This window comes from Hypomesus transpacificus, chromosome 3 (genome assembly GCF_021917145.1).
Source record: "Hypomesus transpacificus isolate Combined female chromosome 3, fHypTra1, whole genome shotgun sequence".
NCBI lineage: Eukaryota > Metazoa > Chordata > Actinopteri > Osmeriformes > Osmeridae > Hypomesus > Hypomesus transpacificus.
The window spans coordinates 4371264-4391265 of NC_061062.1; the positions used below are offsets into that span (position 1 = coordinate 4371264).

Sequence of the window (20002 nt, forward strand, 5' to 3'; positions counted from 1 at the left end):
CCTTTAGCCCACTCATGCCATTACTCCAGTCTTTGCCAAAACAGAAATGGAACGCGGCCCTTCTCGCCCTATCATCTGTCTGACGTGAACGCGCATTTACTCAAGCAGTGATCGTTCGTCGATCCAAAATATTGTTCAACAAAGATTATGGACAATCGAATGCAAATGAGTTGCATTGCAACAGTTTTACATCTTCAGAGTGCACTGTGATGACAAGGCAAGTTTCGGCTAGGTCAAAAGAGGAAGTGACGATTGGAGAAACAAGAAGAAAAAAAAAGTTTCTGTCTTTCTACAGAACAAGAGAATATTATTGCCCCGCGACGACACAAGGTAAAATGTGTTATAATTCACTTTATTGCACAGGCTATTCATGACTACGGCATGTTACGTTCTGATATATCTCAATTGTATCCATGTGTGGTGGGGTGTCTGAACATGTTGAGCTCAGTCTTACTCGGAATGTAGATTGTGCTATATAGTCTGTATAAACATAGTTTATTGTCGTATTTCACTCCCATCGTTGAGGGCCATTAGGTGCAATGAAGTGCCACTGAGAGGAATCGAAACCGTCGTTCTTTGAATTCCTATGCATTCTGTGATTGCATGCGCATACTTGTCGAGCGACCGTTGATTTATCGTTGGAACGAGAATTACGGTGGAAATATACGGTGGAAGTTCCATTACTTTGTATCTCTTGCACAAGCTGCGCCTAGATCGTCTACAATGTAGCATTCGTGAAGGCAACAGTTGCAGCGCTCCTCTGATTAAGCATTATGTAGTTATAGCTTCTGATGTTACATTTCTGTTCGCCGCTGCTGTTAAATAACTTTCAATTGTATCTGTTTTAAAATAAGCATTGTAGAAGCTTGAAGATTGTAGCCCAACGTGTCATAATTGAAAAGCATATGGGTCTTTGAGGAGAGTGATTGCGCCTGCGCTCTCTTTCTCTCATGGCATACACGTGAACTGTATGTGTGAATGTTTTCAGTCTTTGCAGGTTATTTTAAGGTACACGAGAGATGGAGCACATACTGCCTCACAGAGACATTGGTGCTAGCCAGCATGTTATGGCAGTGTCTCCTTTCTTGCACGCATATGCTTGGTCATCATTGCAAACATCACTCTGCCTTGATGCTGGCACAGTCTCTTAAGATAAAGTGCTTGGTACGCTAAACCCATACCCCATAGGCCTACTGTATAGCCTATATCCTTAACATATGATACAGTAGGATTTCAATAATCCCATTGTAGGTGGATAGCCTATGTCATCATGGGATCTACTTTTTGGTGACTCACTAGGCGTTATCAGTGCCACTGGATTGTGTGTTTTTTGTAGGGGAAAGTAGTCCTTAAACTATCGCGAAGAGCCCCAATCCTGACTCTTGTGTGTTTATAACACACGTATTTGTCATTCCTGTTCATCCTTATGCTTCGACGTTTATCTACAAACTTGGCTATGTGTGCTCGCAGTTAGAGAAGTCGAGACGCCTATGTTGTTTTAATCGTTTAACGAAGCTAAAGGTTACATTCAAGAGGCCCCTGTCAATGCTTTAAGCCTTTCACCGTCAACCGTGTGTGTACCACTGGCGGAATTTCCCGCATGGACCGTGAGTTTGCCCCGTAAATTACAGCGCCCCACATGTAAGAGGAAAGCCTTATATGGTCAGGGAAGTAGGTGTGGCGAACGAACCAGAGAGGATCACAAGACGAGCTGAAAGAGAATGTGTTGTTCGATTCAGAAAGGGAAAAAGGCCGCATAGCCAATGTGTGCATCTATACTTGCGCAATCGTAGTGCAATAATGTGCAACCTATGAGTGCAACGCTTGTACTGTTGCGTCTAGATTTGTGCAGGATAGTTCTTCGTTTGCGATTGGATAGCAGCTCATTTCTACAGCTCCAGCCGACCCCTTGACTTGGAAAAAATAATGGTGAGGTCAGCGTAGAATGAGTCAACCTAGGAAATGTATGCAGTCATCACCACTCTATTGCACAGTGGGTGCGTGGACACAGGAACCGTTTCTCAGGTAACGATCGCGGGAGCAACGCAGGAACACTACTGGAATGGTGAGCACTCGAATTGAGTTGTCTTCAACGCATCAGACAAGCTATTGACATGCATTATTGCAACCAGTAAACAAAGTTTAACGCTACCCACAACAAATACTCTTCGGCTTTGCATTTAAGTGTTTACTCAATTATTCGGTAGCATATATGTTTGTCATGCCACTGTTACTTAGGCTACACAGTTCCACGCGGAAAGTAAAATAGGAGTCTGAGTTGTGACGTAGGCTCTGTAGGCTATCAGTATTATTGACAACTCGAGTAGGTCGGTCCACAGTCATGCGAGTACCTGCCTTGGTCGTGAGGCTCATGCTCTTAGATATAGGCTGCATTGTTGCCTCACTTTGTTGCAATGTGGCGTGGAATTAGTGACTGGATAATCCCTCGACTTCAACAAAGGACTTCTCGTAAATAGCGCTGAGCTGGCTGGCCGCGGGAGACAGAGGGGGGTACAGGAAGGGTTCTAGGACGCGCGGCGTGTTTTTCTTTTTCGCTTTTTTCTGTCTGTGTGGAACATTTCTCGTTAATTTAACCGACCTCGCATTCACTACTGTGCCCTATCAGTGCACGGTGTTTAAAAATAAGAAACCGCAAGGGATTAGGCAGTTATCCAACGGTTGACGTTACAAGCCTATTTGGCGCGTTACCTTGTTTATTGGGTTAAAACCAGGGCTTGTGTAACGACGATAATGTACCTGGTGCGTCATTATCCTCACCTTATATAGCCTACAGTGGGGCTGTGGGTGTCAGACACGTTGATATTGTGTTATGGTGCACAACTTCCGTATTGCACAAAGCAGCTTTTTGTAAACAACTATGGCCCGCTGCCATAGGATGTTCAGTAAACAGAGCTGTGCTTCTTACGTATACCAGTGTTATTACAGTGGCGCCTAGCTGTCCATGAACTTGATATCGCCTCTGCTCATGAAATTGGGGAGTGGCTGATTTGACATGTCACCCAAAGTCATTGCTGATTACAATAGCTGAACTGATTAGGAATCACACTGATGTTATATGCACGCTGTCCGCTTTCCCTGCTTGGCCCCGGCTAGCCCGTCCAGTCTTCCTGTGTTACCCCCTCACCTTCCAGGCAAGTTCCCCAGCATAGCCCCACGGCAGGCAATGAACAGCTGCAGCCTTCTATTTTAAGGAGTGTGTGTTTGCGTGCGCGCGCGTGTCAGTGTGTGTTTACTAAGTAAGGGGGCTGCTAGACCTGAGAAGTTATGGTGACCGTTACTTACAAACCGTCCTACACCGTAATTAATTTGTCATTCGGCGTAGATCAAGTAACATCAGCAAAACGACTTTGACATCAGCTTCCCCGGAGCGCACATTATGATTAACACACGTTACCGTGGCAACGGAAGTCATTCGACCAGGAAAATACTTTTAGTTGATGCTTCTGAGACAGAGGACCTGAATTGTCCTTTCCACGTTTCATATTGTGTAAGATGATGATTCAGCACACAGACTATTGGTCTATTTGCCCTTGTATAATGAAGATAAACAAAGCTTCGGTGAGCATCGGGTTTTCTTTCCTGTGAGAGGCAAAGCCGATGGCTGAAAGAGCAAGCATGGCGCCTTTTAACCTGTCATGTATGGGAAACAATGGCATGCTGGTTCAGGGGGTAGAAGTCAATAGATCTACTGGGTTAGAAAAACAGCTCTACGGCTGTATTTGAGCTCCAATATGGAGCGTTTGCGCGTGTCAGACAGAGAATGTCAACGATCGAGAACGATAGAAAGAGGGAGACAGAAAGAGATGCCCCCCCCCTACCCTAGATCCCCCTTCGTGTGATGTCACCACGAGAAGTAGAGAAATGACGAATCAAGACTTGCGGCAGTTGTCATGTGATCACCTCTTCGATCAAACGTGTCATCAATTAGCCCAGCAGGAGAGCTGCTGAATGCTTGTGTGCCCGCCTATATATGTCCTTATCCCTGTGTCATGTGAGCTTAGGTAATAATGACCCAGCTTAGCTCCCCACCCACCCCCTCTGTTCTCTTGGCCTTACCTTTCACTGCAGGTTCTTTGTGAAAAAGACCCACGGCAGGTTTTTGTCATTGTTAAGGCAGGCCCGACAATGAGACCCCCCTTCTGACCGTGACCTGCTGACCCCAATCTCTCTGTTCTCTCTCTCTTTACTTCCCTCTTTCTGCCCCCTGTTTCCCTCCCTCTGTCCTCCCTTATCTCTCCCACCCTCTTTCTGCCCCCCCCCCCCCCCCCCCCCCCCCCGTCTGTCTCTCTCTCCTGTCTTCTGCAGGGTGTCGCCCATGAGTGAGCAGCACATACAGACACCCACACAGCTGACACCAGGTCAGCACGGGCCAGCTCCTGAGTAGGTCAGAAAGCGAGAAGGAGGACAGGAAGGAAGGACGTCCCAGCGTTTGACCTCCTGGTCCCCAGCCAGGGCCCCTTGGTTTGGAGAGACGGTTGACGGCGTTCTCTACCCCGCAAGTAGAACGTTGCACGCGGCGGGATACTTTGGATAAGTGCTAGGGAGGCTAGTTTGGCTGAGGGGTTTGGTGCTAACCTAGTACCGCCTCGGCTGTAGCGACCCTCGCGCCCCCCACCCCCCCCCCCCTTCCCGCCTCGACCACCAGCCCCAGGGTCCTTCATGCGCGTCATGAGTTTACCGCCCCAGCCAAAAGCAAACCCCAAGAGAACAGGCAAGCGCATCTCTTTCTTCAACGAGCAAGGAGCAGCCATGAAGGAGACATCGTCCCAGCATCCGGAAGGTTCCTACTATGCCCTGGCCGCCCCGGCCTCCGAGGCAGCGCCCAGCGAGGCTGCCAGCACCGTGTCCTCCAACCCTGAGGCTCCGCACATGTACCTAAACTCTGTGATCTTCAGCCCAGAGAAAGGGGACCAGAATCGGGGACACTACCAGCAGACGCTGCCCATGAAGTGGGCCAATCAGGAGCCCTCGCCGCAGAGCCAACAGCAGCAACAAAGGGCTGGCAACTGGACCCAGGGGGTCACCATGGCCAACTGGGGCCAGAACTTTGCTCCCTACCTCGGAGGGGTCAGTGTGGGCGACGTCAGGACCCAGGCGTCCTTTGCCAAGCAGGGCCGTGAGGGGCCGGCCCTTCAGTCACAGCCCCAACCTCCCACCAGGGCTCCAGAGAAGCAGCAGCTGGTGGCCAACCCGACTGGTGAGGCCTACAGGGAGGTAACCAAGGCCCACGGGCTGGACTGGGACCCGCAGAACCAGCCCCAACACCAGGCTCCTCAGCAGCCCCAGGCCCAAGTCCAGGCCTACCAGCAGCCCCTCAAACCAGGGGCGCTGAACGCCCCCCAGCATAGCGTGCAGAGCCCCGGAGGAACCTCGGTCCTCCAGCCCTTCCAGTTAGCCTTCGGTCAGCCCAAGCAGAACCTCACAGGGTACTACCAGGGCTTCCAGGGCAGCAGAGCTCTGCCCAACCTGAACTATGGCGCCCAGGCCAAGCCCCAGGCCCAGCCTCAGCCCCAGCCTCAGTCCCAGCCTCAGCCCCAGCCCCAGCATATGCAGAAGAAAGAGCAGGAGCAGATCCAGCGGCAGCAGATCCTCCAGCAGCAGATCCAGCAGCATCACATCCAGCAGCAGCAGATGCTGCAGCACCAACAGCACGTGCAGCAGCAGCAGCAGCAACAACAACAACAGCAAATCCAACAGCGACAACAACAGCTACAGCAGCAACAGCAAAAGCAACAACAGCAGCAGCAGCAACAGCAAATCCAACAGCAACTAGCACTGTGTGGGATGTACTATAGCAGCCAAAGCTCTCACCCCCACGCCCAACCTCTTCCCCAGCCCCAGCCTCCTGTCGTTGTGCACTCCCAGGAGCCTCCAGCCCTGCCCACGGTCCAGGAGCCGGCCCCTCCAGCCCTCCCCTCGGACTCCCAGCCGGCCTCAGACGCCCAGCCTCACCAGCCCCAGGCTCAGCCTCGCAGGTCCAGAAGGCTGTCCAAGGAAGGGGGGGCTCCGTCTGGGGAGAACCCCTTCCTCCTCCCGTCTGAGCAGCCGGAGCTCGGCGCCCAGAACGGGGGGGTCCCCGAGGCGGTGCAAGGGCCCCCCAGGACGGAGGAGGTCCAGGCCGCTCCGACGGGGGTCATCCAGAGCACACGCAGGAAGCGGAGGGTCTCACAGGAGGTCAACCTGGAGACCCTGGCCCAGAAGGCCTCTGAGATGGAATCCTTGCCCTCCCACGGGCTCAAGGTAAAACTCCTTCTGCTGGGTTGTCACAGAGACATCAACGCTATCTTGTTTCCTGTACGAACTTCTCACTCTTTCTACTAGCTGATTGATGACATTAATCCAAAAGCACATTAAATCATATATATATATATATATGATATATATGTTCAGTTCCCTTTACTATTTAAACCTTTACTATAACTCGAGGAGTTCTTCTACATCAATACATCAATTTTGTGTGAGCGATTTGGGCTTCTCAGAGCAGGAACAGAGCAACCTGTCGCTTGCATCTGCCAGGGCCCACGCTGCCAGAATCAGTGTTGTTTCAGATGAACACTCTGCAGAGAGATATACACCATTAACACGCACACCACCAACATGCAGGCTTCATAAACAGAACCCAAGTCTATCCCTCCCCCCCACCCCCCCCAATAGTTTCCCCTATTGTTTCTATAATCCTTAAGAGCTTTCCTGTCATGGGCAACACTGTCCCAGGCTAGAACAAAGGTGTAGGGGGGTAGGTAGGGGGATAACTGTTGACTCATTACCCAGCTTGGTGGTTGGTTTGCATTTGAGTAACAGCGAACGTCTGGTTCTCGCTGGAGCATGACTGCAGCATGTTACTGTGTTCTGTCTCCTGGCCGGCTCCACCAGTGTATAGGCGCCTGCACCTCCCCCATCCTCACCACAGCCCCGATACTCCACCCTGGAGGTGGAGCCCCCGATGGCACCCTGCCCCCCCCTCTGGATGGGATAGTGCTGGTGTGGGTGGGGGTGGGAGCAGGGTAGCCTGGGGCCCTAGCCTGCATGCTCAGCAGAATGGCACGTCACTGCCCTGCTCTGGGGCTGGGGATGAGCCTGGGGCTGAGGCTGGGGCTGAGGCTGGGGCTGGAGGGGGAGCTGGGGGATATGGCTAGCTCTGGGCTAGAGGCTGGGGGTTGGGCTGGGGGTTGGGCTGGGGGCATGGGGCTGGAATCTGACTTGAGCTAACTGGGGCTGAAGCTGGGGCTGGTGCTCAGAATAGGGCTGGGTACGAGGCTGGGATAGAGACTGAGGCGGTTCTTTTTTTTTTTTTTTTACAAGTAATAGAGAACAGTCTAGGCTAGAAGGCCACAATGAACTCCTAATATGGGCCTCAGACAGTAGTGGTGTACCATACAGTACCTGTAACTGACTCATAATGTGTCACTAGCAAAGTGAAAGCTACATCTTGACAGTTGGATACCTCAGGTGGCTGAAACTGAAATCTGAAACAAAGTGCTCTTTTATGATCTATGATTAGAGCTCAGTAAATCCCATGCTCAGACACATCTCGCATTATAGCACATATCTGTGCTAATGCTCCAAAATAGAAAGCACATGTAAGGTTTTGTTAGCCACTGTATGTGTTATACAGCCGATCCACAATCTGATCTGTCAAACTGTGTGTGTGTGTGTGTCTGATCCCTGTGTGTCTGGTGCCTGTATTTGTGTCTGGTACGTGTGTGTGTGTGTGGCACCTGTGCGTGTGTGTGTGTGTGTGTGTCTGGTACCTGTGTGTGTGTGTGTCTGTATGTGTGTGTGTCTGGTACCTGTGTGTGTGTGTATGTGTGTGTGTCTGGTACTGGTGTGTGTATGTGTGTGTGTCTGGTACCTGTGTGTGTGTGTGTGTGTGTGGTACCTGTGTGTGTGTGTGTGCCCTCTCCAGGACCCCCACCGACCGTGGAGCCCCTCCAGAGCTGGTTCAGGCCCAGACCGGGTCCTGGGTCACGGGGACGGTCTGAGCGGCAAGCGTCCTCGTGACGACAGCCTGCTGCCTCTGGTCATCCCCGTGTCGGTGCCGGTACGGAGGCAGGAGCCGTCCTCCCCGGACCGGGAGCGCGCCGCGCTGGCCTCCAGCTGGCCCCTCCGTCACGGGTTCCTGGACTCGGGGCTTTCGGACCACAAACCGTCCGTCATCGTCACGCGGCGCCGCTCGCTCAGGAACTCCCTGTCGGAGAGCTCAGGACAGGTGGGCTGTGTCCTAACGTGTGTGTGTGTGTGTGTTGTAGACCTCCATCGACAGGACGGGGGGCTCTGTCCTGAAGTGTGTGTGTGTGTTCTAGAACCCCACATCACAGTTGATTGGGTTCATGTCCCTCTCCCCCTGCTCTCGGGATTATAATCCCACTGACACTCCTGGTAATCCTCTCCTTTCCAATCTCCCCCCCCCTGCCCCCCCATCTTATCCTGCGCCACACTTTCCTTGACCAGCCCCCCCAATAGTACCCCCACCCCCCCATGCCCTCATTCTAACTCTGCCCTCCTCCCTCCCTCCCCCTCCCTCTGAGGGGTGTTGGGGAGGCTGCTGGTCTCTCTGGCCCAGATGAAGCAGATTAGCAGGGTTAAGCCTTCCTATGGATGAAGGGATGTATTGGGGGGGAGGGGGTGTGTGTGTGGCATGGATGACTCTCGAGGTTTAAAGTCAAAATGTTAACAGAACACTCTCTTTCTCTCCCTCTTTCTTCCGTTTTCTTTCTCTCTCTCTCCCTCCCTCTCTCTCCCTCTGTCGTTCTCCCGGGCGCAGAACGGTGGGATGGAGGGAGACAAGGACGACGACGGCAAATCGGCCAAATCCAAACGGCGGCCCCGCCCCGAGCCCCTGTTCATCCCGCCCCCGAAGCCCGGCACCTTCATCGCCCCGCCCATCTACTCCAGCATCACGCCCTACCAGAGCCACCTGCGCTCCCCCGTCCGCCTGGTGGACAACCCCCTGGCCATGCCGCCCTACACCCCCCCGCCCATCCTCAGCCCCGTCCGCGAGGGCTCCGGCCTCTATTTCTCCACCTTCCTCTCGTCCGCCGCCAGCGCCCAGGGTCTGCCTCCGCCCGCCACGCCCAAGTCGGCCTCGCGCAGCCTGCTGCGCTCCAGTGAGTCCGGGTCTCTCTCTCTCTGCCTCTCTTTCTCGACCTCTCTGTCTCGGGCTACGTCTCTATACCTTTGTCTTTCTCTCTCTCTCTGTCTCTCTCTCTCTCTCTCTCTCGTTCTCTCTGTCTGTTTCTCTTCTTTTTTTCCTTTCGTTCCCTGCCTATTACCTCTGTCTCTCATTCTCTCTTTCTGACGCTCCGCCTCTCTCATTCATACTCTTTCACGTCTCTATTTTTCTCTAACTCTCTGTCCCTCACTGGGATTTCAGGCTGTTTCAACTGTAATAAAACTGTCTACAGTAAAGTGTATCTTAGGAAACATACATTTTTACCTGCAGCTATTGTATTTGACCTTGAATGGAGCTGCTGTATGTATGATGATAGTAAGATGTTGTCTGGTTGTTCTGTAACTTTAGACAGCTGTGACATCACTCCTCCAGTCCTGTCTGCTATTGGCGAGGCCACTCCAGTCAGCATCGAGCCGTAAGTACCTCACCCCCAGAACTCCCCCTCACCCCAAGAACTCCCCCTCTCCCCCAGAACTCCCCTCACCCCCAGAACTCACCCCCAGAACTCCCCCTCACCCCCAGAACTCACCCCCAGAACTCCCCCTCACCCCCAGAACTCACCCCCAGAACTCCCCCTCACCCCCAGAACTCACCCCCAGAACTCCCCCTCACCCCCAGAACTCACCCCCAGAACTCCCCCTCACCCCCAGAACTCCCCCTCACCCCCAGAACTCACCCCCAGAACTCCCCCTCACCCCCAGAACTCCCCCTCACCCCCAGAACTCCCCTCACCCCCAGAGCAATCCTCTCTATCCCAGTACTACCGCTACCCTGCCAACCTCGTCCTTAGAAACAGCTAATGACACGTAGCATCTGGGCGTTCGGTTTGGGCTGCCAACCAGTCCACGATAGATCCTCCTTTAATTAACGTTGGAGCAGAACAGGCCCCGGGCCGGGCTCGCAGAGAATCTGGCCAACACACAGCGCTTGTGTGCCATTCCTCAGTGATAGAGGGACTTATTGATGCAGGCTGAGGAGAGGCATGAATGGACTGAAAGAGTCTTCGGCCCCAGCTAGTGCATGCAGGGTGGGGGGACTCTGTTTTTAAATGACAAAAATGGGAGGGGGGTGCGTGGGAGGGGGATCAGGGTGCATTGTGGGAGCTGTTCCCTGACTGGTACCAGCTGCTCAGCAGTTAACTGAGGACATGCAGCCTGCAGCTAGGGGGTGTAAATCAGCCTGCCAGATGAGCACAGAGTCCTCCCAAACTATGCAGTCCTGTTTCCAAACCAGCCAGCCAGACAAACCAGAGTTCCAGCCAGCCAGACAAACCATCCAGCCAAACCAGCCATCCAGTCAGCCAGCTAACCAGCCAGACAAACCAGCCAGCCAGACAAACCAGAGTTCCAGCCAGCCAGACAAACCATCCAGCCAAACCAGCCATCCAGTCAGCCAGCTAACCAGCCAGACAAACCAGCCAGCCAGACAAACCAGCCCAGCCAGCCAGACAGATAAACCAGCCAGCCAACCAGTCAGCCAAACCAGCCAGTCAGCCAGCTAACCAGCCAGACAGGCAGACACACCAGCCAGACAAAGCAGCCAGCCAGCCAGCCAGACAAACCAGCCAACAAGCTAACCAGCCACTCAGCCAATCCAGAAAGACAAACCAAGCGAGACCGACCAGCCATCCAGCTGGTCTTAGGTGACATCTTCCGTTCTCAGGTTGGGAGGGCTAAGCCATCAGGCGTGCACACACATTCAGCAGCAGAGCACACAGGGCAGGTCTGTCAGTGTGACCTCAGCATCACCAGTCTGCAGCATCTCTCGCACTGCTGAGCTGCAGCCAGGGTCAGAGTGACTCAGGGACACGCTTTCTCTTTTCCGGATGCATTCAGCCGCCCCAGAAATCTTCCAGGAAGATGCCTGTCACTCTTCCGACCTCCTCGTCCTCTAACAAAAACACCATAAACCCCGGATATAAATATCAAATTTAGTTCGAATTACTTTGACCAATTCAGTTGAAGTTATTTAGCCAGCGCCTTCATCGAGTGTGCAGTTGTTGAGCGGGCGGCGGCCATGTTGTTTGGGTCCCCAGGCGTATCAACATCGGAGTGCGCTACCAGGCGGAGGTGCCGGAGCTGCGGCAGGGGCAGGCGGCCCAGCACGACCCCCACCTGGCAGAGCTGCTGTGGGTCCCGCTGGGAGAGGCCCTGGCCAGGCCCACCTTCCAGGAGAAAGGTACCAGGCACCAGCACACACACACACACACGTGCACACACACACGTGCACACACCCAGTGAGAAAAATGCACATACGGACACACACGCACACACACTGACAACCACACCCTGTATGTGTTCGGGCACAATGCAGGAATACCTTTAAGTGAGTAATCCATTACCAATGAAAGGTTAAAGTCATTAGTCTTGTTCGCCTTCTCTTCCCATCCTTTCTTTTGTTGCCCCCTTTCCCTCTCCTCCCCCCCCCCCCCTCTCTCTCTCTAGTGGATGACCTCATGCATCTAGCCTGCTCTAGTGCCCTGTGTGGAGGGGGAACCAATCAGGAGCTGGCACTGCACTGCCTGTACGAGTGCAAGGGTGACATCATGGTGAGCAAGGCAGGCTGGGTGTTCAGGTGGAACAGGGGAGGGGGGCTGGGGGGGGGGGGGGTGGGGGTAGGTGTGATCCATGACCCTTTAATATGACCAGCAGACTGAGGACGAGTTGCCATGGTGACTGACGTTACATGTCATGACCGGACAACCACAACCACACACACACCCACACCAATGGTGCCTGTTAACAGAGCCATCTGTCATATTTAAAGACACACACACACACAGGAGCTTGTCAAAGAACCAGGGCTCGATTTGAGTGATGCTACTCCACAGAGCCGACAGCTGTGACCAGGCATTAGGCCCTCCTGAGACGGCTTCCTGCCGGCCTTGGGCTGTTAGCCTCTTGCCGGCCTTGGGCTGTTAGCCTCCTGCCGGCCTTGGGCTGTTAGCCTCTTGCCGGCCTTGGGCTGTTAGCCTCTTGCCGGCCTTGGGCTGTTAGCCTCTTGCCGGCCTTGGGCCGTTAGCCTCCGTTAGCCTCCTGCCGGCCTTGGGCTGTTATTCTCCTGCCTGCCTTGGGCTGTTAGCCTCTTGCCGGCCTTGGGCTGTTAGCCTCCTGCCGGCCTTGGGCTGTTAGCCTCTTGCCGGCCTTGGGCTGTTATTCTCCTGCCTGCCTTGGGCTGTTAGCCTCTTGCCGACCTTGGGCCGTTAGCTTCCTAGCGGGGCTATCTTGTCTCTGTGTTGTTCCTCAGTAGATCTGCCTCAGACGTCCTGTTGGCAGAGGGCAGATCCAGCGAAGGGCCCGCGGGCCAGATCCAGAGCTCCCACGGAGGGCTATATGGAGACTGTTTGGGGCCCCTAGCGACCAGCGCTTGTTCGCGTTGTCAAGGAGACGGAGAGAGGGCCTGTCAGCGTGCCCACTCTGTGCAGAGCTGAGCCTCACCGCTCTGCCTCTCCCTGCAGGATTCATCCCTGGGATTGCCAATATGCTGAGATACTGTTGCGCAATCTCGTGTATTTCATCGAGTCGTTTCGCATTTTTTTGCAATCCTTTCGATTTTGAATGCGTCGGACTGTTGGATGTCTCTCGGTTGATTGGATTTCCATCACAGGTGAATGTGTTGTGTTGATACAGACTGTGTTCCTGTTCCTACAGGGAGCGCTGGCTTTACTGCTGCTGAAGAACCCTATCTTCCCCAAGGCTCACCGCCTAGCTGGTTATCACTACTCTGGTAGGAACGCTCTCCATCTACATCTCTCTCTCTCTCACTCCCTTTTGTCTTTCTATAGCTCTCTTTCTCCATCTTTCTCTCTTTCTATTTCTCTCCCTCCCTCTGGTTTCTCATACTATTTCTCTCGTCTGTCTTTCTCTGGTCTCTCTCTCTGGTCTCTCTCTCTGGTCTCTCTCTCTCTCTCTCTCTCTGTCTCTGTCTCTCTCTCTCTCTGTCCATGCCTAGCTACAGATCCCTTCTCAGTCCTACACAGTGCCAGCTGTAGTGGGAGTTAGGAGGGTGGTGGAGGGGGCGGAGGACAGCCAGTGTGTGTGTGCGTGTGTGATTCAGTGAGTGTGGCATAGCTGCAGAGGGCCGACTGTGTGTTTGTAGGCTCTGCTGTGGGGGGTGAGGGGAGAGGTAGGGAGGGGGCAAGGGGCTTGTAACGTGTGGTTAATCCCAGAAGACAGGAGAGCCATTGTTTACCCAGCCGTGTGTGGGTCCTAGCTGTCTGCAGCGTGTGTGTGTGCGTGCGTGTGTGCGTGCGTGCGTGAGCATAGTAGGGGGAGTAAGATTGTCCCCCCGCAGAGAAGCAGACATTCACAGTCGTCCTCTAGCGACTGTGTTTTAACCCTCCTCCCCTCTTATCTCCCTGTCTGTACCTCTCTCTGTCTCTCTCTCTTTCTCTCTCTCTGTCCCCCTCCCCCCCCACCTCCCCCTCAGGGTCAGACAGCTGGACTGCTGCAGAGAGGCGCTGCTTTAACAAAGGCATCGCGGCCTACAAGAAGGACTTCTTCATGGTGCAGAAGCTGGTATGTGTGCATGTCATGCTATGGGAGGACAGGCTTCCTGGCCTCTACGCAACTGGACACCCATGATATGATGTGGCTTATGTGTGTGCAGGGTTTCCCGCCAAAATTTTTTTAAGGTGGTAGGGTGGGGTTTGCGGTCATCAGACCGCGCGGGGGGGAAGGCTTGCCGTCAGACCGGGAGGGGAGGGGGGGGGGGGGGATAGTTTGTGTGATAGACTAACGCGCGGTGCGGAGAAGGGCGACTGGTGTTTGTCACGGTTTGGAATGGAGGGGAGAAAACAGGAATTTCTTTAACTTTTTTTTTACTTCCTAGTTAAGGCGGCGAACATTTGTTGCTTAGGCGGCCGCCTTAATTGAAAAGTGCTGCGGGAAACCCTGGTGTGTGTGTTGTGTCTGTGTGTGTGTGTGTGTGTGTGTGTGTGTGTGTATCTGTGTCCATGCGTTCCTCTGTATGTTTGTTCGTTTGTCGTTCCTCTTATGTGTGTCTGTACGCATGTGCCCTTGTTTGTGCGTGTGTTCTCATGTGTGTGTGTGTCTGTGTGTGTATCTCCCCAGGTGAGCACCAAGACAGTGGCCCAGTGTGTGGAATTCTACTACACCTACAAGAAGCATGTGAAGATGGGCCGTAACGGAGCGCTGCTGTACGGAGAAGCAGAACCTCCGGAGACCAGGACCACCGACGAGGAGCTGGACCACAAGGTGAGCTGGGGTCACGACCCCACCCTCCTGGGGTCACGACCCCACCCTCCTGGGGTCAAGACCCCACCCTCCTGGGGTCACGACCCCTTACTGAGCCTCAGGTGCTGCGCTCTCGTTCACCCTGCTAAATCACCCACAGAATGCACACACGCGCCTACACCCGCACACACACACACACACACCTATGTGCGCTCATACTCGCACGCGCTGGGGAGCGTCGGTTGGCTTCTAGAGAGTAACCTGCTTCGCTCCACCAACAGAGCTCTCACAGACTGGACTCTCGGAAGGAGGAAGAGGACAACAGGAAGTGGGAGGGGTCAGCTGGCAGGAAGCCAGGCGGCAGCAGCCCAGGGAGAATAACACAGGCCTTACAGGCCAGTGACAACGTAAGTTAGACACGATAAGGGTGTGCGGCGTGGAAGTGCCACGCTAGGAAGTAGGAGCGTTCCGTGCGTGACGGCATCTGCTAGACCAGGGGTGTCGAACTCTGGCCAAATCTGGTGTCATTATATTTGGCCCGCGAGATAATATCACATTTCTATTTGAGCTGGCACGCCGGTAACGCAGTGGTGTCAGGGACAGCAAGGCCTCCTGTGTTGGCCTAAACGCTATCAGAATCACTGACTTATGTTTTAATATATATATATTTTTTTAAATGCATGGGCCGCCACTGCGGTAACGCATGCACCGCTGATACTACAAATCCCAGAATGCTCTGCTAGTGCCTTGGTGCGTCAAGACCCGCAAGCATCCCCTCCTCATGCTCCCAGGCACCTCGGGCAGAGGTCAGACACTCCTCCCAAAAAGTGGCCAAACGGAAGGTGGAAAACAGGAGCTCTCTAGACAGGTGGGAGACAGAATATCTGTTCACCACCGTAAAAGACAGACCTGTTTGTGTTGTGTGCGGAACCAACATGGCTGTAACGGATGAATATAATGTACGAAAACACGAAACACCACGACAAGTACAAGGACCTGGACATGAAGCAGAAAGCACCAGAAGGTAGAGGAGATGAAAAGACGTTGGGTTTCCCTACAGACTATGTCCACAAAGGCACATCCCAAAGTGACGCTGCTGTAATAGCTTTATTGTGGCAGCTGCAGAGATAAATCAGCACGACCCTTTACTTCAATAAATATTCAATCTGGCCCGCGACTATGTCCCAGTTTTCAATTTTGGCCCGCTGTGTACCTGAGTTTGACACCCCGGTGCTAGACTGTAAAAGAGAGAGAATATGTCGACGTGAATGTGGTACTTCTGTTCTTAGCAAGTCAGCCATGCCGCCCTGGTTGAAAAAACAAGGCTTGTCAGACCAGCTGTGGTAGCTCAGCTCTCTGCAGGAGAAGCGGGAAACGTCCCAGCTCTGCTGCCCCCTAGTGGCTCCTGGCCCGCTTGGGTGGTTGCGTAACTTCAGGGTAGTGTCAGCAAACAATGACTCAGAAGACCTGTGGCCTGGTTCCATGTTCTTCCCATGTGAGCTGTAGGGTGAGGCTCTCCAGAGTGGGGTGTCTAGTCTTCCTGTCTCTCTGCTCTTACTTATTCATGGAATCCCTTTGACTTTGAGCTTTCTGCTGTTTTACTGACGATCGTGTGGCTGAATTCATCTAATCAGTGGTGTGTGTGTGTGTGGCTGTGTGTTTTTATCCTTTTGTGTGTATTTGCCTGTGTGTGTGCGTGCGTGCGTGCGTGCATGCATGTGTGTAAATATGCATGTGTTTTTCGATGTGTGTGTATGAATGTGTGTATATGTGTGTGTGTGTGTGTGCAGGCCGGGGCAGTGCTGGTGCTGAAGGGCCAGGAGGACGTGAGGAGGGATCAGCCTTCGTCTCGTGGCGGCCATCCTCATCCTCCTCCCTCTAAACCGCGGGCCGCTGCTGCAGCCAAGCCCCCGCCCAACCCCACGGGCCAGGAGGGGGAGTTCCCTTGCAAGAAGTGTGGCAGGTCGGTCTCTCTTGGTCTCTCCACACCTCCTAGTGTCTCCACACCTCCTAGTCTCTCCACACCTCCTAGTCTCCTAGTCTCTCCACACCTCCTAGTCTCTCCACACCTCCTAGTCTCCTAGTCTCTCCACACCTCCTAGTCTCTCCACACCTCCTAGTGTCCAGTCTCTCCACACCTCTTAGTCTCCTAGCCTCTCCACACCTCCTAGTCTCTCCACACCTCTTAGTCTCCTAGCCTCTCCACACTTCCTAGTGTCCTAGTCTCTCCACACCTCCTAGTCTCTCCACACCTCCTAGTCTCCTAGTCTCTCCACACCTCGTAGTCTCCTAGTCTCTCCACACCTCCTAGTCTCTCCACACCTCCTAGTGTCCTAGTCTCTCCGCACCTCCTAGTCTCCTAGCCTCTCCACACCTCCTAGTGTCCTAGTCTCTCCACACCTCCTAGTCTCTCCACACCTCCTAGTCTCCTAGTCTCTCCACACCTCCTAGTCTCCTAGTCTCTCCACACCTCCTAGTGTCCTAGTCTCTCCACACCTCCTAGTCTCCGAGTCTCTACACACCTCCTAGTCTCTCCACACCTCCTAGTCTCCTAGTCTCTCCACACCTCCTAGTCTCTTCACCCCTGCACACCTCCTAGTCTCCTAGTCTCTCCACACCTCCTAGTCTCTTCACCCCTGCACACAGGCAGACTCGGGCTTTAGTTTCCCTCATGTCTTACATCCTGGTTTACGCATGCTATTAAATCATTGATATTTGTTTATGTCAATGTGACGAGGAGGATGGTGCAAATTCTGACGTTCGTTCGAAGGTGTTTTGCATAATACTTCACGTGCAATTCGAAACGGGTGTGTTTATTTGTTTTGACGATATTGGTTCTCAGTTGACTTTAGCAATGCACAGATCTACTACAGCACGAGGGTTTAGCGTGAGTGTGTGTCAAGTCGATATAAATGGTGTGAAGTGTGTTCTGTGGTAGTGGAACAGGAAGGTATCCAGCAGCTCTTGTCAACCTCCAGCTGACTGTCTGAGTAGCTCACCCATGGCAACGGCTGTCCTGTTTTTATCAACTGTCTCCTAGCAACTGAGAGTGCACGCATGCCATGCAGTGCCGTGCCCAGCGACTGTGTACATGATACAAACACGCCTCTCCACCATCCCAGAGGGGTGCGATGACACCATGTGACCCTGAAACGAGTGTCATCACAGAACCAATTATCCTCTCGTTAGTTCCAGCAAGGACGAGAAACAGCAGCGAACGACCATCACGACCAGGGCGGCACACCCTGTGTGACCTACGACTTTTACCCAATTACCCCTCTGTCGATCCCAGCAGAAACAGGGAACGACCCCGGGGCCGTGCAACCCTGTGTGACCTCTGACCTTTCTCCCTATCCCCCCCCCCCCCCCCCCTTCCAGAGTGTTCTTCAAGGTGAAGAGCCGCAGCGCCCACATGAAGAGCCACGCGGAGCAGGAGAAGAAGGCGGCCGCGCTGCGCCAGAAGGAGGCCGAGGAGCGGGCGGCGGCCGAGGCGGCGGCCCTGCTGGCCGCGCGGCACAACGGCGCGCTTCCGGGGGCCGCGGGCGGCGACAGCACCAACGACGACTCGACCGAGGACGACGAGGACAGGAACGACGTGGACTGGCACTGAGAACACGGGGGGGGGGTGGGGGGGGGGGGGGGTGGGTGGAGAGGGAGGCTGTGTAGCTGCTCACCTGGCCCTAGCTGCACACCCGGGACTCAGCTGTTCAGTAGAGGGCGGGAGAGAACGTTCTAGATCGTGCTTAAGGTCTGTCTGGGAATCCTCTCTCCAGACACATATCATTCAACAACAGGCAGTGGCGTTGGGAGGGGGTGGGGGGCTAGCACCCTCCCCTGGCACTCCCGCAGACCTGTCGCCTCGCGGTGTCCTTGATTGGCATGGACAGCCACGTCTAGGATAGCAGTGCTATCTATACGAGTTGGCCTGCATTGACCTTTACTGGTGCCAGGATAAACTCAGTCAGCATGGCCGCTGGTTCATTTCTGTCCGCACCTACAAATCCTCCACAGTGACCCCCCCAGCCCTCGTCCCGTCGGCCCCGCTGCCCACTGCCTTGCACCTGCTGCAGCTAGGCTGTGTAGCTGCTCACCTGGCTCTAGCTTCACACCCGGAACTCAGCTGTTCAGTAGAGGGCGGAAGAGAACGTTCTAGTTCACGCTTAAGGTCTTTCTGGGAATCCTCTCTCCAGACACGTATCACTCATCAACAGGCGATGGCGTTGGGAGTTGATCCTGCATGGAGGTCCTGGACATTACGGAAGGATAGCTAGCTAGCGTCTTTAGTCATCAGGGATGTTGTCACTTTCGCGCGAGAGACTTTGGGCGAACAAAGGCACGCGGAGCAGGAGAAGAAGGCGGATACCTTCCCGTTCCAATACCACAGAAGGCGAAGAAACATCCATGGAGTTGGTCATTGGCCAATATCGAATGAAATATAATTTTTTATTTACTCGGAAAAAACGCAAAAAGTTGACACCTGTGTTTGCCAGGTGCAACTCTGGTCTCCCTGACACTCAGGTTCACAGAGACTTCCTGGTACACCACCGGTATCCAGGAAGTCAACAGCGAGGCTCTTCCTCGACAACGCAGTGGACTGAACCTGAGTCTGTTTGTAAAACTGCTTCACATTTTCTGTGAAACAGGACGTCCCCTGCACGCATTCAGGGACCGGTTTACTCCCGTGTATGTGTGAGAGGAGTGTTGTATGTGTGTGTTTCTAGTATGTTCACCTAAGTTGCTTGTGAAGCTATCAGGGGATATGTCTGCCTCACAGACACAGGGCTATGTGCGACAACAGCCATGACACTGCTCTGACACAAGGACCTCCTCCACACACACGGGCTCCTCCTACTTCTCCTGCCTGCCCCAACCTGGCCCCTCCCACACAGACTGGCCCCTCCCACTTCAGCGTGAGCTCCTCCCCCTCGGCCCTTTCAGCCGCTCAGCTCGTCAGGTCGTGTTAGACTGTCTGGGATTCCTCCGGTGAGACACAGTGCATCCAGCCACAGCCATTCACACACATGAACAAACTGTCCTATAGTCTACTGCTGACGCTACTGTCTTGGTTTTCTAGGGACCTGTAGAGAAACCCACAGAGAGCCCACTATGTGTGCGTGCGTGTGAACACTTTTCTTTGCCTGTTGTCCCTTTATCATTCAATTCTACCAGACGCTTGGTCAGTGACACGTCTACCAAACAGGAAGTTCTGTACTTTGGGTTCGATCCTCTGAAATCCCTGCTCCCCCTCTCTGGCCCTCTGGCTGTCTGGCTCTCTGGCTCTCCGGCTCTTTGGCCCTCTGGCTCTCTGGCTGTCTGGCTCTCCGGCTCTCTGGCCCTCTGGCCCTCTGGCCCTCTGGCCCTCTGGCTCTCTGGCTCTCTGGATCTCTGGCTCTCTGGCCCTCTGGCTCTCTGGCTCTCCTGTTCTCACTGTTGCTGCCTTCGGTGTTACCATGCTCTTTATCTTTAAATGACAATCAATTTTACAAAGGTCTTTTTTTATATTCAAGAAATTGCTGTTACGTTTTGCCTGTATCTATCAAATAGTCATTGTTGTATTGTGAATATGGTTGTTGTTGTTGTTGTTATTATTATTATTATTATTATTATTATTATT

The 20002-nt window shown here is 53.6% G+C and overlaps 1 protein-coding gene across 2 annotated transcripts; it reads left to right on the top strand.

Annotated features, from left to right (window-relative positions):
- Positions 1-110: 110 nt before the first annotated feature.
- On the top strand, positions 111-19687 carry mideasb (mitotic deacetylase associated SANT domain protein b). 2 transcript variants are annotated; one of them, XM_047018001.1, is made up of 13 exons: positions 111-330; positions 4327-6261; positions 7928-8230; positions 8786-9128; positions 9542-9608; positions 11229-11371; positions 11638-11741; positions 12844-12919; positions 13622-13710; positions 14266-14409; positions 14670-14795; positions 16179-16351; positions 17767-19687. In XM_047018001.1, the coding sequence occupies exons 2-13, from the start codon at positions 4681-4683 to the stop codon at positions 17996-17998; spliced, it is 3381 nt and encodes a 1126-aa protein (XP_046873957.1). In that variant the 5' UTR covers positions 111-330; positions 4327-4680; the 3' UTR covers positions 17999-19687. The 2 variants fall into 2 exon arrangements, with proteins under 2 accessions (XP_046873957.1, XP_046873949.1); XM_047017993.1 differs by lacking the exon at positions 111-330 and adding an exon at positions 1467-2065.
- Positions 19688-20002: the final 315 nt, after the last annotated feature.